At 46.3% G+C, this 15,350-nt stretch overlaps 1 protein-coding gene across 1 annotated transcript in view; it reads right to left on the reverse strand.

Annotated features, from left to right (window-relative positions):
* ctnna2 (catenin (cadherin-associated protein), alpha 2) overlaps nt 1-15,350 on the reverse strand; it is a 1,561,189-nt gene that overhangs the window by 353,177 nt on the left and 1,192,662 nt on the right. The window contains exon 11 of the mRNA XM_068028796.1: nt 4,512-4,668. Within this exon, the coding sequence (XP_067884897.1) occupies nt 4,512-4,668 (157 nt within the window). The remainder of the gene's footprint in view (nt 1-4,511; nt 4,669-15,350) is intronic.

A 15,350-nucleotide genomic window follows, 5' to 3' on the forward strand; every position in this document is an offset into this window, starting at 1 on the left:
CCTTCGGGTACACCAAAAAATAACCATTTAACACGACTCGCTGTTTTCTGTCCTTAAGCTAATTTTTTATCCAAGCTGCCACTGACCCTAAGGGTGAGGTTTTAGATACAATAATCAATGAAAAAATCAACAGGAACTTGGAGTTTGAGTTAATTAAGGAGCGTCAGCATGGATTTGTAAAAGGCAGAATCAAATTGCATCTTTTGATGAAGTAACAGAGAAGGTTGATGAAGAGAATGCAGTGAATGTTGTTTATATAGATTTTAAGACAGCATTGGATAAAGTACCACATAAAGGGCTGGTTAACAAAATTGAAGCTCATGGAATAGGAGGGTTAGTGACCAACTGGATGAAAAAAATTGGCTTAAGGACAGAGAACAGCGAGACGTAGTTTTTCAGACTGGAGGATGATAGACAGTGGTGTTCCCCAAGGGTCAGTTCTGGGACCACTGCTTTTTATGCTATATAAATTAATGATTTGGATCTTGGAATAGAGAGCAGAATTTCAAAATTTGCCTGTGACTTCAAACTTTGAGGTGTGACAAACAATGAGGATATGAATCACCTGCAACAGGCCAGCAGAATGGGCAGACAGGTGACAGATGGAATTTAATACAGACAACTGTGAGGTAATGCATTTTGGCAGAAGGAATAGGGAGAGGCAATATATACTTAATGGCACAGTTCTAAACAGTGTGCAGTAACAGAGGGACCTGTGCATCAATCTTTGAGGTTGACAAGGACATATTGAGAGAATGGTTAGTAAAGCATATGGGATTTCGGGCTTCATAAATAGAGGCATTGAGTACAAAAGCAGGGAAGTTATGCGGAATCTTTATAACGCTCTGGTTAGGCCCCAACTGAAGTATTGCATCCAGATCTGGTAACCACAGTTTAGGAAGGATGTGAGGGTCCTTGAGAGGGTACAAAGGAGATTTACCAGAATGGTTCCAGGGATGGGGAATTGGAGTTACAAGATTAGGTTGGAAAAGCTGGGATTGTTCTCCTTCGAGCAAAGGATATTGAGGGGAGATTTGATAGAGGTGTACAAGATTATGACAAGATTAAATAAGTTAAACAAAGAAAAACTGTTCCCATTAACTAATGGTACAAGGTCTAGGGGACACAGATTCAAGGTTTTGGGCAAGAAATGCAGGGGGAATATGAGGAAGAACCTGATTCTGCAACGGGTGGTAATGACCTGGAACTTGCTGCCCAGAAGGGTGGTGGAAAAGGAGACAATCAATGATTTCAAAAGGAAATTGGATGGCCACTTGAAGAAAATAAACTTTCAGGGCTACAAGAGTTGAGTGGGTGAATGGGTCTGAATGGATTACTCGGATGGAGAGCTAACATAAACTCAATGGGCCAAATGGCCTCCTTCTGTGCTGTAAATGCTTCTATGGCCATAATTTTATGACCCCCAGGCGCGGGCTGGAGGTGGGGAGGGGCGTAAAAGTGAGTGGGAGGCATGAGGTGCCATTCCTGTCGCCTACCCATCCCTGTTGCCATTTTACCATTGGTGGGGGAGGTGGCAAACGGCCTGCCCACCTCAGACAAAAGAGGCCCTTAATTGCCATTTAAGGGCATCCTCCCATTGGTGCTGGTATATTACCAGTCACGGATGGCCACGGTTCCAGCTGAGGAAGCTGCCCAGTAATACCTGGAGGCCTCCTTGTCGGCTGGGGGGCCCTCCTGATCGGGCACCCTGTGTCCCATGGAGGACCCCCCAGGACAGACGCAAAAGCCGCCCCAGCTGGAACATCTCTCCCTGCCCTCTTGATTGACCACTACACCCCTCCCCCTCGCCTTGCTGGGGTCCAGCTGATTGTCCCCAGCAAGTCCAAGCCCCCATTCACCTGTTACGAGGGCGACGTCCATGTTGCTGGGTGCAGTCTCAGTAGTGGCCATCGCTCCCGGTAGCACTGCTGGGGCTGAAGAGCTGCCGGCCCTCTGATTGGATGGCAGCTCTTAGAGGTGGGACTTCCTGCCCCGGGGGGAGTGGGGGGGTGGTGGTGGAAGATTCAACTGAGGCCAATTAAGGGCCCAGGCCATGCAAAATTACTGCATGGCTTCCAAGCCTAGCAGAGGCAAGCTCGCCCTGACTTTTTGACGGGTGGGCGAGGCCACTGCCACTACCTAAAATTTCAGCCTATGACTCTAGGTGTTGCGGGTAACTGAGGAGTGGACCAGGGTGTTGTAAAGGGAACAGTCCCTTCAGAATGCTGAAAGGGGAGGGGAAGACGTGTTTGGTGGTAGCATCACGCTCGAGGTGGTGGAAATGACAGAGGATGATCTGTTGAATATGGAAGCTGATGGGATGGAAGGTGAGGACAAAGGGAACCCTATGGTGGTTTTGAGAGGGAGAGGAAAGGGTGAGAGCAGAAGTACATGAAATAGATTGGACATGAGCGAGGGCCCTGTCAACCACGGTCAGGGGGAATCCTCAGTTGAGGAAAATGGAAGACAAAATGGAACCGCGAGTATGGAAAGTTTAATTGTCCAAACAGATGTGATGGAAGCAGAGAAACTGGGAGAATGGGATCGAATCCTTGCAGGAAGTGGGGTGTGAGGAAGTGTAGTCCAGGGAGCTGTGGGAGTCTGTGGGTTTATAGTGAATATTGATAGATGGCCGATCCCCAGAGAAGTCGAGGAAGGGAAAAGTCAGAGGTGGACCATGTAAAGCTGAGAGAAGGGTAGAAATTGGAAAAAAAGTTAAGGAAACTTTCTAGTGAGGGTGGGAGCAGGAAATGGCACCGCTAGTCATCAATGTACTCGAAGAAGAGGTGAGGGAGGGGGCCTGAGTAGGACTGGAACAAGGAATGTTCTGCACATCCCACAAAAAGACAGGCATAGCTAGACCCATGTGGGTACCCATAGCAACACCTTTTATTTAGAGGAAATGAGTGGAATTGAAGGAGAAGTTGGTCAATGTGTGAACAGGTTCAACCAGGTGAAGGAGGGTGGTAGTGGATAGGATTGGTTGGGCCTCCGTTCAAGGAAGACGCGGAGAGCCCTCAGACTGTCCTGGTGGGGGATGGAGATGTAGAGGGATTGGACGTCCATGGTGAATAGGAGATGCTGAGAACCAGGAAACTGGAAACTGTTGAAGTGACAGAGGTCATTGGAAGAGTCACGGGTGTAGGTCTGAAGAGTCTGGATAAGAGGAGTAAAGATAGAGTCAAGATAGGAGGAAATCAGTTCAGTGGGGCAGGAAAATGCTGAAACAATGGGTCTACCAGGGCAGTCTTGTTTGTAGATTTTGAGAAGCAGGTAGAAGTGGTTTGTTCGGGGTTGCGATACAAAATGGAACCGCGAATATGGAAAGTTGCATCGTCCCTCCATCCTACCAGCCTCTGTATTCAACAGATCATCCTCCATCATTTCTACCACCTCCAGCATGAGGCCACCACTAAACACATCTTCCCCTCCCCTTTCAACATTCTGAAGGGACTGTTTCCTCCACAATACCCTGGTCCACTCCTCTGCTAGGTAGAGGTCGGTTCGCCAGCACAAACCTTGTTAGCAGGTTTGATGATGAGCGGGTAGTAATGGGACCAGTGAAAAAACAAAATATGTATCTGGATGAAATAACAGGAGAGCAGCTGTCCAAACACAAAATAAAAGGATTAAGAAAGAAACAAGAGGTGTGGGGAAATTAAGAAAGAAACAAGAGGGGTGGGGAAATTAAGAAAGAAACAAGAGGTGGGGGGAACCTATTACATTTCAAACTTTTGACAGTTCTGATGAAAGGTCACACAGACTTGAAACATTGTTAACTCTGTTTTTTTCTCCAGAGATGGTGCCTGACCTGCTGAGTATTTCCAGCTTTTTCTGTTTTTGTTTCAGATTTCCAGCATCCACAGTATTTTGCTTTTGTGTTACACAAAATAGGGTTGTATTCCCTGGAATTTAGAAGGTTAAGTGGTGATTTGATTGAAGTTTTCAAGATATTAAGGAGAACTGATTGGGTAAATAGAGAGAAATTATTTCCACTGATTAGGAAGTCCAGAACGAGGAGGCACAGTCTAAAAATTAGAGCCAGAACTTTCAGGAGTGAAATTAGGGAACACTTCTTCATGCAAAGGTAGATGTTTGGAACTCTCTTCCACAAATGGTAATTGACGATCAGTCAATTACTAATTTTAAAACTGAAATTGATAGACTTTTGTTAACCAAAGGTATTAAGGGACATGGGAAAAGGTGGGAATATGGAATTAGGTCACAGATTAGCCATTATCTCTTTGAATGGTGGGACAGGTTCCAGGGGCTAAATGGCCAACTCCTGTTCCTATGTTGTCAAATTTTGTTTGATATTCGTGCCTGTGAAACAGCATGTGATGATACATCAAAGGTACTCTGTAAATGTAAGTTGTTGTTGTTGAGTCTCAATTTCAACACTGCGGCGTTTACACTTCACAGGACAAGGCCAAATTATTTAAATATCTTCGGTGTGGATTTAGCTCTCAGGACTATTCTGGATTCTTCGGCTCAATTTCATTTTACTATACCTGAAACAGCCAGGAAATCATCAACAGAAGTGATGTCATCGACAGCCTCGGTCAGAACTCGTACTTGCTTCTCCCACTGGTCTTTGAAGACATCCATGTTATCTTGGGCAACTTTGCTCTGTGGCCTAGCAGCCAAGGTCAGAGCTGCATTAATTACCTGAAAGAAAAGGTAAACTCAGAAATTAGCCAGGCTAAACGTCGCACAGCTCTAAACATAATTACAGCACTCAGGAGCTGAGGGAATGCTCCCTAAATCTGTAATTATGGCCAAAGAAACAAACTCAGCAGATAGCATCCACGTACAAGAACGCATTGTCAATAAGACCATTGTGACTGTCAAGCAGCACAGAGGGAATCGTTCCCACTTACCAAATTCAGTAAAACAAAATGTTCACAATAGGTTCTTTTAACCTTTGTGGAATAATACTGTATTTTTTAAGTTTCTGCTGTTTCAGTTTTCTGCTGAACTATTTGGCATCCGTATATTAATTAATCTGCAGTAAGTCTAACCAAATAGATTTAATCTACACAGATTGGGGTGACACTATGTATTTTCTGCTTCTCAGAGGAGAGAAAAGAACGTGATGGGCATCCTGCCTATTTCAAGTGATCAATATACTAGAATTAATTGGGCAAGCTGACCATTACATGGCATATATAAAGGACACAGGTTGTAGCTCTTGGTGCAGTCACACTGCAGGTTCAGCATTGGTGCAACGTGGCTCCAGAGCGAATGGTGTGACACAACCTGGAGGGGGGGGGGCGTCAATGCATGTTCAGACTGCTTATGGAAACTGCCTTTGGGTTCAGAACACAAGCCAAAAGTGTTTGGAAAAAATGCAAACTTTCGACTGTATCTAAATGCATTCTGCAGTATTCAAACATCAAAGCACTCGATTTTTGCTGTAATATTTTTGGCATGATTTTTATACGAGCAAATCTGCTTTGAAGGTAGGGTAAGAATTCAATTATTGATATATCTGTTGCTATTAGCACACTGATAATTAGCTAATTGATGATTGGTGCAGTGCAGAAAATAGCACATTGATAGGGAGTGATGGCGCACTCAAAAGCCCAGGTCTATGCGTGACATCTATGCTTTACTGAGACCTGTGACAGACCAGTCAGTACAAACGGTGATGATAAGTCCAGGGATTTGTTCCGTGCTAGTCTTTTTTCTCATTTCGTTTTCTCCCCTTCCCCTTTCTCTCAAAGACATGGGAATATAGTTCCATGGGCAGTGGCAAACCTCTATAATCTCAACCGAATCTGCATGCTTCGTGTGCGAGCTTTAAAGAGTATCAGCAAGCTATTCAACTGCTGGGACCATTATTATTGTTTAACCCTGTCCTCACCCAGCAGCCACATACATACATTCACATCTAGGGGTTTCTGGATAGTAAACAAGAGCAAAAGCCAGGCTAATTTTACCCTTCTTCTAATTCTGGGACACCAAAGGTAACTGTTGACAGGTAAAGATCAGAACAGTGCAAGGATTTCACTAGTTGCTACTGCTCAATGCTGCACCATACAGCCCACATACGCAGATGGCGCTGCGAGGACTTCCTGGCCCCAGTGTCTTTTAAAAATTGATACAAAAAATACTGAGCTTCTGTGTTTGACTCCTCTTGATTAGAGACAGCAGTTATTCTGTAGCCAACTGTACTGCTTAGGCAATACCTCAGTTACACAGAAATCATTCCTGCTCTTCATTCCCATCTACAATCTCATCAATGAGTCAAGGCTGTGGGTCATGCGTCTGCACCCACACTAACACTATGATTGGTATTGTACGTGATGCCGCATTACTGATCTACATCCTTTCACTGAAGGCAGTCTGTAACAACCCATTCATACAACCACTTTAACATCATTAAACAGGTACTTCACAGAGCTGTTCAGCAGTAATGGAAAAGTTAAGAAAGTAACCAAATTCGAGGTCTTTAAGGCATTTTTTACACAACGTGTGGTTAGGATTTGAAATGCACTACCTGATAGGGTGGTGGAAACAGATTTAATGATAGCTTTGAAAAGTAAATCAGATAAGTACGTGAAGGAGAAAAAAAATAGAAAATAGTAGCAGGCGTAGGCCATTCGGCCCTTCGAGCCTGCTCCACCATTCATTATGATCATGGCTGATCATCCAACTCATTAACCTGTTCCCGTTTTACCTCCATATCCTTTGATCCCTTTCGCCCCAAGAGCTATATCTAACTCCTCCTTGAAAACATACAATGTTTTTTCTCAACTGCTTTCTGTGGTAGCGAATTCCACAGGCTCACCAATCTCTGGGTGAAGAAATTTCTCCTCATCTCAGTCCTGAAAGGTTTACCCCGTATCCTTAGACTATGACCCCTCGTTCTGGACTCCCCCACCATCGGGAACATCCTTCCTGCATCTACTCTGTCAAGTCCTGTTAGAATTTTATAGGTTTCTATGAGATCCCCCTTACTCTTCTGAACTCCAGCGAATATAATCCTAACCGACTCAATCTCTCCTCATACGTCAGTCCCGCCATTCTATTCTATGATTCTAAGAGTGTCTTAAAGGCAGAGAGAGAAGGAGCAAGGTGGACGGATATATGGATGAAGATCCAGGTTGATCTGATTGAGGCCAAAATGGGAAGGTACTGGCCGAGAGGGCTGGAGGAAGTTGCATCACAGGGGCAAGGCTGTGGCACCAGAGGTGTACCATTTATAAATAAGAATGAGTATTTTGAATTTAGTGAGGAGGACCAGGAAACCAATGGAGGTGAGCAAGAACTGGGATGATGAGTAAGGGGGACTTAGTGTGGAAGTGATGACAGCGGCAGAGCTTTGGCAAGCTGGGGTTTTAATAGAGTGAAGCTTGGGAGGGCAGTAAGGGGTGAGCTGAAGAAATTGAATTTGGACGAAATATAAACATGGATAAGGTCGCAGTAGAAATGTGGAGGGTAAGGACAAAGGTGATATGAATTGAAGCTCAGTTCAGAATCAAATAGGACGCCAAGGCTGTGAACAATTGGGTTAAACCTGACTGAGTGGTTAGGGAGAAAGATGGAGTCAAGGGCAAGGAAATGGAATTTATGGCAGGCATCCCAGCTGATGCACAACTTGACATCTGAAAGCAAACTAACAGCACAGAGATGGCTGATGGCTGTCTCTTTGAGAATGGTGACGGAGAGCTGGGTTTCATACCACAATGTTGTTGGAACTCAACCAGGCTTATGGATATCATCACCAAGGGATTAACAGGTAAATGAGGAAAAGGAGGGAGCCAAGGATGGAACATAATCCTACATGGCTACCAATGTCAGAGTTGGGGAGGTGGCAAAGGAACAATGAGATTTTTGCAGCACCGCTATAATTAGTCACAGCTATTCTTCATACAATGTAGGACCCTGTCAATGTCAACCAGTGGTTTGACAACTGGGGCATCACTAAGGGTGAGTCAATTGGACTTTATAATTTGACACTAGTCTGTCGTAGAGATCTCCTGGAGCAGAAGGGGGGGCAAATCAATTTCTTTTTTTTCAGTAGGAAAGAGGGGAAGCCCAACCCATGCTAAAATAAAATTGGAAAGGTTGTTCCGTTTGGGGAAACAGCTTCTTCTCATTTCCCCCAGTGATCATGACACCATAATTACAGTAGAACCTACTGAATTCATAAGGTAAGACTGCCATCTTACATTTATATGAAGTCATTAGTATTACAGTTACTACATATAAATGTAAGGATAGCAAACCTTTACCACTGTTCTGCCCTATTCTATCTATTCTATACCCCACTCATCCTGTAGAAAAGTAATGCTTCTACAGATTTCTTGTCAAACAGAGCCTGGGGCTGTGTCTCTCACATATTTTATCTGCTCTAACCACCCTAACATGACATTCAGTTTCATCCAAGTACCTCGAAGTTGCAAAACACCAGTAAGGTTGGTAGACCAGAGAATAATATGCAACTGTCCGTACAGACTTGGCATGAGCTCTGGGAGTAGCCATAAATCTGTTGTTGCTATACCTAGAGTTTAGGAAGAAGGGAAGACAGGCGGGCAAGAAATTTCACAGCTTTGAGGTTTGGGGCATTAAAGAACACTACTAGAGTTGGGGAGGTGGCAAAGTTTAAAGAAGTCTACTAAAATAATGACATATGTCTTGTAAGATGAGAGCAGGAAGAGACTTTAACAGGACTGACCCTACTACATGCTCACTGGAAATTTAATTGCATGGGAGATACAGAAAGCAGCAGTGTCAGTGTAGATAAAGGTCAATCTGAAAACCATTAAGATGTCTTACACGAAAATTCCTTCAGTCAACCTGTTATGTTCAGAACATTTCGATATTTTGGGCTCTGCTACTGCCAGGGAATGTAAAACATATCTGTAATAGCAAATCAAAGTGTAACATTACGCCCTCACCAGTAAACCTTCTTTTCCTCCCCTCAAAAAATCCATTTACTTTGTTATAAACAATTATAATCTTCAACGGCTCCATTATAAAGACGTGCATAAAAAAAAAATGCCAATCACATTTTCCTCTTCATCTTCAAGCGTTCTTTGAAGCCGCTTAGGTACAGAGTGAGCATCTGTCCCCCAGCACAAAACCAGACGAATGGGACATGCCCACGTCTTTGATAACAGGATTGTGGGAAAAAAGCTATAAAGTTGAATCATGTTCCAGGTTTTATATATAGGGAGAGTGAATGCTATCTCTGTAACCTGCTCCAGGCCGACAGCTTTTTGAGATCCCTACGTTCCTCTAACTCGAGCCAATATGCATCCCTGATTTCCTTTGCCCCACAATTTGCTGTCATGCCTTCAGCTCTCTGGGCCCTAAGCTCTGGAACTCCTGCCCTAAACCCCTCTACCTTTTGCTCCTCTTTTAAGGCTCCTCAAAACCTACCTCTTTGACGAAGTTTTTGGCCTCCTGTCTTAATGTCGCCGTCTTTGAGGCTTAGTGTTAATTTATGTTTAATTACACTCCTGTGAAGTGCATTGAGATATTTTACTATGGTGAAGCTGCGATATAAATGCAAGTTATTGTTATTGTTAAATATAAAAGAAAGAGATGGTAATGAATCTCTACAAGACATCGGTTAGACAACATTTGGAGTGTGCAGCTTTGGACAATCCAATATAGAATGGATATTGCAGCTGTGGAAGAGAGTTAATGCATATTTTCTGTATATTACCAGGGATAAGAAGGTGTAGTTATAGTGAAAGACTTTCAAAATCTGGGCCATATTCAATGGAGTAGAGGAGGGTAAGGGCAGATCTAAGATTTTGTACAGGTTTTGGAGGGTAAGTAGTGAAAAGGGCAGAATCTTGTGAACTTTGTCCTTGCTGGAATGGTGGGACCATTTTTGGGTTGAGAGCCCGACTAACTGATTTGTGCGCCTTGTGGTTGCTCTTTCCCAGAGCAATGTAATTATTATCCCACCTCCAGGTTAGGAAGGGTGGGCAAGATGACACGCCTAAACCATCAATGAAGGATCTCTATTTAAACGGAACCTGGCAGGATTCACAATGACAGCAGTGATTGCTGCATTCAATTCAATGGGGAGGAGCAAAGACCTGCAGAATGGATGGAAGAGGCTGTCCCCCGGTTCACAGACTCATCCCTGAAGGTAATGATTGATACAGTGAGGACACAGAGAGATGTCCTCTTCCCTGAGGGTGGCAGGAGGAAGCCAGCCACCCTCACAAATCAGGTGTAGCTGCAAGTCTCAGAGGCTGTCAGCAGCTGAAATGTGATGCTGAGGACCTGGCTCCAGTCCCAGAGAAGGTGTACTGACCTCAAGAGGTCTGACAAGGTGAGTGTCATGCAACACCCAGCTGGTGGCACCTCCCTCGCATTCTCCTGCATAGCACTCCTCTGTCCGACACATCTTGCTGCCACACATTTTTCTTTCTCTTCAGCCTCCTCCTCAAATCTCCATCTCAACAGACAGCACTAAAATTCACCCTCATCCTCTTGCCCTCTCGCAGACATTCCTCATAGTCACCTTCCTCAATGATGACTCTCCATCCACAACAATCACTTCAATTCTCATACTTTTAACTCTTGAGGCCTCGCTGCCGCTGACAATATGGGGCTGGGCCTTCCCGACATCGAGGCCCGTGGCAGGCCTCTCCCCGAGACATTTTCCAGCACCTCCCCATGGCTACCACCTGTCTTGTGTTCACTGGCATTACAGGGAATCTCAGGAGAATTGTGTACGGATGTGGGAGTCACGGGTCTCCCTTGCACGCCTGTCGATGGCCGTGGTCATCAGCCCTGCAGGCTCAGAGCCATTGGCCACCGGTTCTCAATGCACATCCTCCTCATCCTCCTCCCTCGAGGAGGTGGCAGCGTGCTCAATGTGATTGTCTGTTTCCAATGCAACTCGTCTCTCGAGTACTAAGCTGTGCAGAGAGCAACAGACCAACACCATTCAGGAGACCCTTGATGGAGTGACCCCAGATCATTTAAGCATTGGAACTGTATTTTCAGAAACCCAGATGCCTGTTCAATGGTCACCCTTGTAATCACATGGCAGTGGTTGTAGGTTTCTTCTCCCACAGTGTTGGGGTTCCACACAGGTTCAAGCAGCCATGTCTTTAGTGGATACCCTATGTTACCCAGGATCAGTGTTCGGGTGGAGCGAAGGGTTGAGGCAGCTAGGACCATCTCAGGTTATACAAGTCATGGTAGCTTCCCAGGAACCTTGCATACACTTGGAGGATCCTTTTGCAGTGGTTGCAGAAAATTTGAACACTGAGCATGTAGCACCCTGGACCTGACGGAATCCAGTCATGGTGCCATAGCTCTCGGCCTGACTGGCCTGATGGTGTGAAACCAAATTTTTTGCCCTGCCCTCTGAAATAAGGCATCCATCACCTGCTTGAAGCAGTGATGGAATACTGACTGAGAGAGACCACAAATGTCCAGATGATACCTGGAAAGAGCTTGATGTGAAATTGTGAGCACCATGGTCACTTTCACCATCAAGGCATTGGGTGCACATCAGTATTCCACCTAGGTCAGCAACCACCTGTCTTGTCAGATGCAGTCTTCAGAGACACTGGTGCTCTAACATCTCCATGAAGTTAAGCATTTGTCTGTATACCCTTTGAAGTGGCTAACACCTTCTTTAAACCTTACCCTGCCTCATTGCCCCATGCGCCCTCATTGACTGAGTCCCATCATAGCCTCATGGCGTTGGTGCTCCTCGGTCTGCTGCTAACCCTCTGCATGTGGCTAGTGGAGTCTCTCTCTCTCTGTCCCACTCTCCTCCTCACTGGACGAGACAAACTCTGAGAGCAGAGCACCCATTTAGCTTTGGAGCCTCTTGCCCTCCTCAGGTACTGAAGCAGCCAAAGTTCATATGCAACAAGACCTGGACAATATCCAGGCTTGGGCTGATAAGTGGCAAGTAACATTCGCGGCACACAAGTGCCAGGCAATTACCATCTCAAACAAGAGAGAATCTAACCATCTCTGCTTGATGTTCAATGGCATTACAATCGCTGAATCCCCCACTATCAACATCCTTGGGTTACCATTGACCAGAAACTGAACTGGACCAGTCACATAAATACTGTGGCTACAAGAGCAGGTCAGAGGCTGGAAATTCTGCGGCGAGTAACTCATCTCCTGTCTCACCAATGCTTGTCCACCATCTACAAGGCACAAGTCAGGAGTGTGATGGAATACTCTCCACTTGCCTGGATGGGGGCAGCTCAAAAAGCTCAACATCATCCAGGACAAAGCCGTCTGCTTGATTGGCATCCATCCACCACCTTCAACGTTCACTCCCTTCACCAATGACACACAGCGGCGGCAGTGTGTACGATCTACAAGATGCACTGCAGCAACTCACCAAGGCTCCTTCGATAACACCTTCCAAACCCACAACCTCTACCACCTAGAAGGACAAGGGCAGCAAATGCGTGGGAACATCACCATCTGCAAGTTTCCTTCCAAGCCACCCACCATCCTGACTTGGAACTATATTGCCGTTTCTTCACTGTCGCTGGGTCAAAATCCTGAAACTCCCTCCCTAACAGCACTGTGGGTGTACCTACCCCTCATGGACTGCAGCAGTTCAGGAAGGTAGCTCACCACCACCTTCTCAAGGGCAATTAGGGATGGGCAATAAATGCTGGCCTAGCCAATGATGCCCACATCTCATGAATTAATAATTTTTTTAAAAAGGAGGCAAGTGGCAGGTGAGTGTTGGCCGAAACAAGCAGCCATCTAGTTCTGCTGCTGCAGGCGAGCTGCTGGAGCTCTGTGGAACATGTGTGCCCCATGGAAAATAGTAAAACCTGTGTAAAACCGTGGTCAATTGGCTGCTTAACAGGCTTAACAACTGCTGGCCTGTGCTGTCTCAATCCTGGGCTGGGAGGTAGGAAAACGTTGGGGATCCACTCCAGTGTGATCCTCCACCTGCACCCGCCTCCTGCCTTGAAGCTTGTCGCCAAGTCTCCGGTAAAATTTCGCTGTGAGTCAGATTGCCAACATCGCAAGTTACAGAATTGAACTCAATGATTTTGGTATTTTAAGGGCTGGCCCCAGAAAAAAATGAACAATGAAAGCTGCTAGATAGAAACTCAACTGAGTCATTGCTGACTTTGAGGAAGCAAAATCCTGCTTGTCTGGTCTACAGTTCCACGGTATGTGGTTGACTCAATGCTCTTTGAAGGAGTCGAGCAAACCACTCAGTGTAGAAACAATTGCTGAAGAAAGATCACCACCATCTCCTAAGGGCTACAAAGGATCAGTAATACATGCAGCCTTGCCAACATGGCTCTTTCCCTGAAGTATCATGATCGTATCATTTAGAAATTTGATGATGCTGCATCCGTTTTGAGGCCTGAACATCCAAAGTGACAGGAGGGTGCAAACACTATTGGTGAAGGCAGAAAAAAGAGGTGCCCAGGGCCTGTGTTTCAAACAGGAGTTCAGGTTTTAGTAAATGAAATTAGGGGGCTGAATTCCTGCTTAACACCCCCGATACAAGCTTGGATTACCCTGAACGCGGGGCCAGTGGCTTTCATGAAAATGTGATCATCATACAAGTTAACTGGAAGTCCTTAAAGGGACTGTTGGAGGCCGTTATCAAAAAGGTACATTTTTTAAAAATACATCCAGGGCAGGGTGCCAAGAGGTGAAGGAGTCCTCCACCACGCTTCACTGCAGTACCGAAGACAATCGCTGGCTCCCGGGCAGCCTCTTCCTGACTGGCACCCTTTTCTCCTGAACACTTCACCCCTCTCCCAGATACCCACTACCTCCCAGTCACTTTTCCCTCTCCCAGATACCGACTCCCTCCCAGTCACTTCCTTCTCATTTCCAGATACCCATTTCCTCCCAGTTACTTCCCCCTTCTCCCAGATACCCACTCCCTCACAGTCAATTCCCTCTCATTCCCAGATACCCACACCATCCCAGTCACTCCCTCTCATTCTCAGATACCCATTCCCTCTCAGTCACTTGCCTCTCATTCCCAGATACCCACACCCACCCAGTCATTTCCCTCTCATTCCCAGATACCCATTCCCTCCCAGTCACTTTTCACTCTCCCAGATACCCATTCCCTCCCAGTGACTCCCCTCTCTCCCAGATACCTATTCCCTCCCAGTCACATCCCCCTTTCCCAGATATCCACTCCCTCACAGTCACATATTCCTCTCCCAGATACTCACTCCCTCCCAGTTACTTCCCCCCTCTCCCAGATACCCACTCCCCCCCAGTTACATTCCTCCTCTTCCAGATACCCACTCCCTCCCAGTCACTTAGCCCTCTCCCAGATACCTATTCCCTCCCAGTCACATCCCCCTTTCCCAGATATCCACTCCCTCACAGTCACATATCCCTCTCCCAGATACCCACTCCCTCCCAGTTACTTCCCCCCTCTCCCAGATACCCACTCCCCCCCAGTTACATTCCTCCTCTTCCAGATACCCACTCCCTCCCAGTCACTTAGCCCTCTCCCAGATACCCACTCCCCCCCAGTTACATTCCTCCTCTTCCAGATACCCACTCCCTCCCAGTCACTTAGCCCTCTCCCAGATACCTATTCCCTCCCAGTCACATCCCCCTTTCCCAGATACCCACTCCCTCCCAGTCACATATCCCCCAGATACCCACTCCCTCCCAGTGACATATCCTCTCCTAGATACCCACGCCCTCCCAGTCACTTCCCCCCTCTCCCAGATACCCACTCCCTCCCAGTCTTCCCCCCCTCTTCCAGATACCCACCCCCTCCCTGTTACATCCTCTCATTCCCAGATACCCACTCCCTCCCAGTCACTTCCCCCCCTCTCCCAGATACCCATTCTCTCCCGGTCACTTCCTCTCCCTCGCAGATACCCACTCCCTCCTGATCACTTCCTCACTCCCAGTTACCCCTCCCTCGCTCCCGATAACTTTTCTCCTGCTCAACCTGGCTCTCCCAATAGCCCCCCTCAAGCCCTTCCGGTCTCCTCCCCCAACTCTCTCAGGACTCGCCCGAGGGCGTTGCTGAAATTGAAATCCTCTTTACCAGTGAGCACTCTGGCAAAGCCCAGCAGTCGCAGCTCGCTGACAGCCTGTAAAGAGTGTCCAAGCCCTAATATATGGTGTCCCTCAGGCTTTCCTGCTCCAGCACAAGAATCAATTTTTGCCCAGTTTGTGTCAGCAGGCATCGTGGACCAATCTTTAGGCTGTGATCTCCCACGACTTTTAAATGTTGCAATAAATCCCATAATTTCACGAGTGCCATCTAGGTATGAGGAAATACCATAAAAACTGGATCGATAGGGCTAGTGTAAACTCTTCACAACACGGCCTATCGAAGGGTTTTCATCACCATTGTGAAAGCTTGGTAAGCTTTGGTT

This window comes from Heterodontus francisci, chromosome 1, assembly GCF_036365525.1.
Source record: "Heterodontus francisci isolate sHetFra1 chromosome 1, sHetFra1.hap1, whole genome shotgun sequence".
Lineage (NCBI taxonomy): Eukaryota > Metazoa > Chordata > Chondrichthyes > Heterodontiformes > Heterodontidae > Heterodontus > Heterodontus francisci.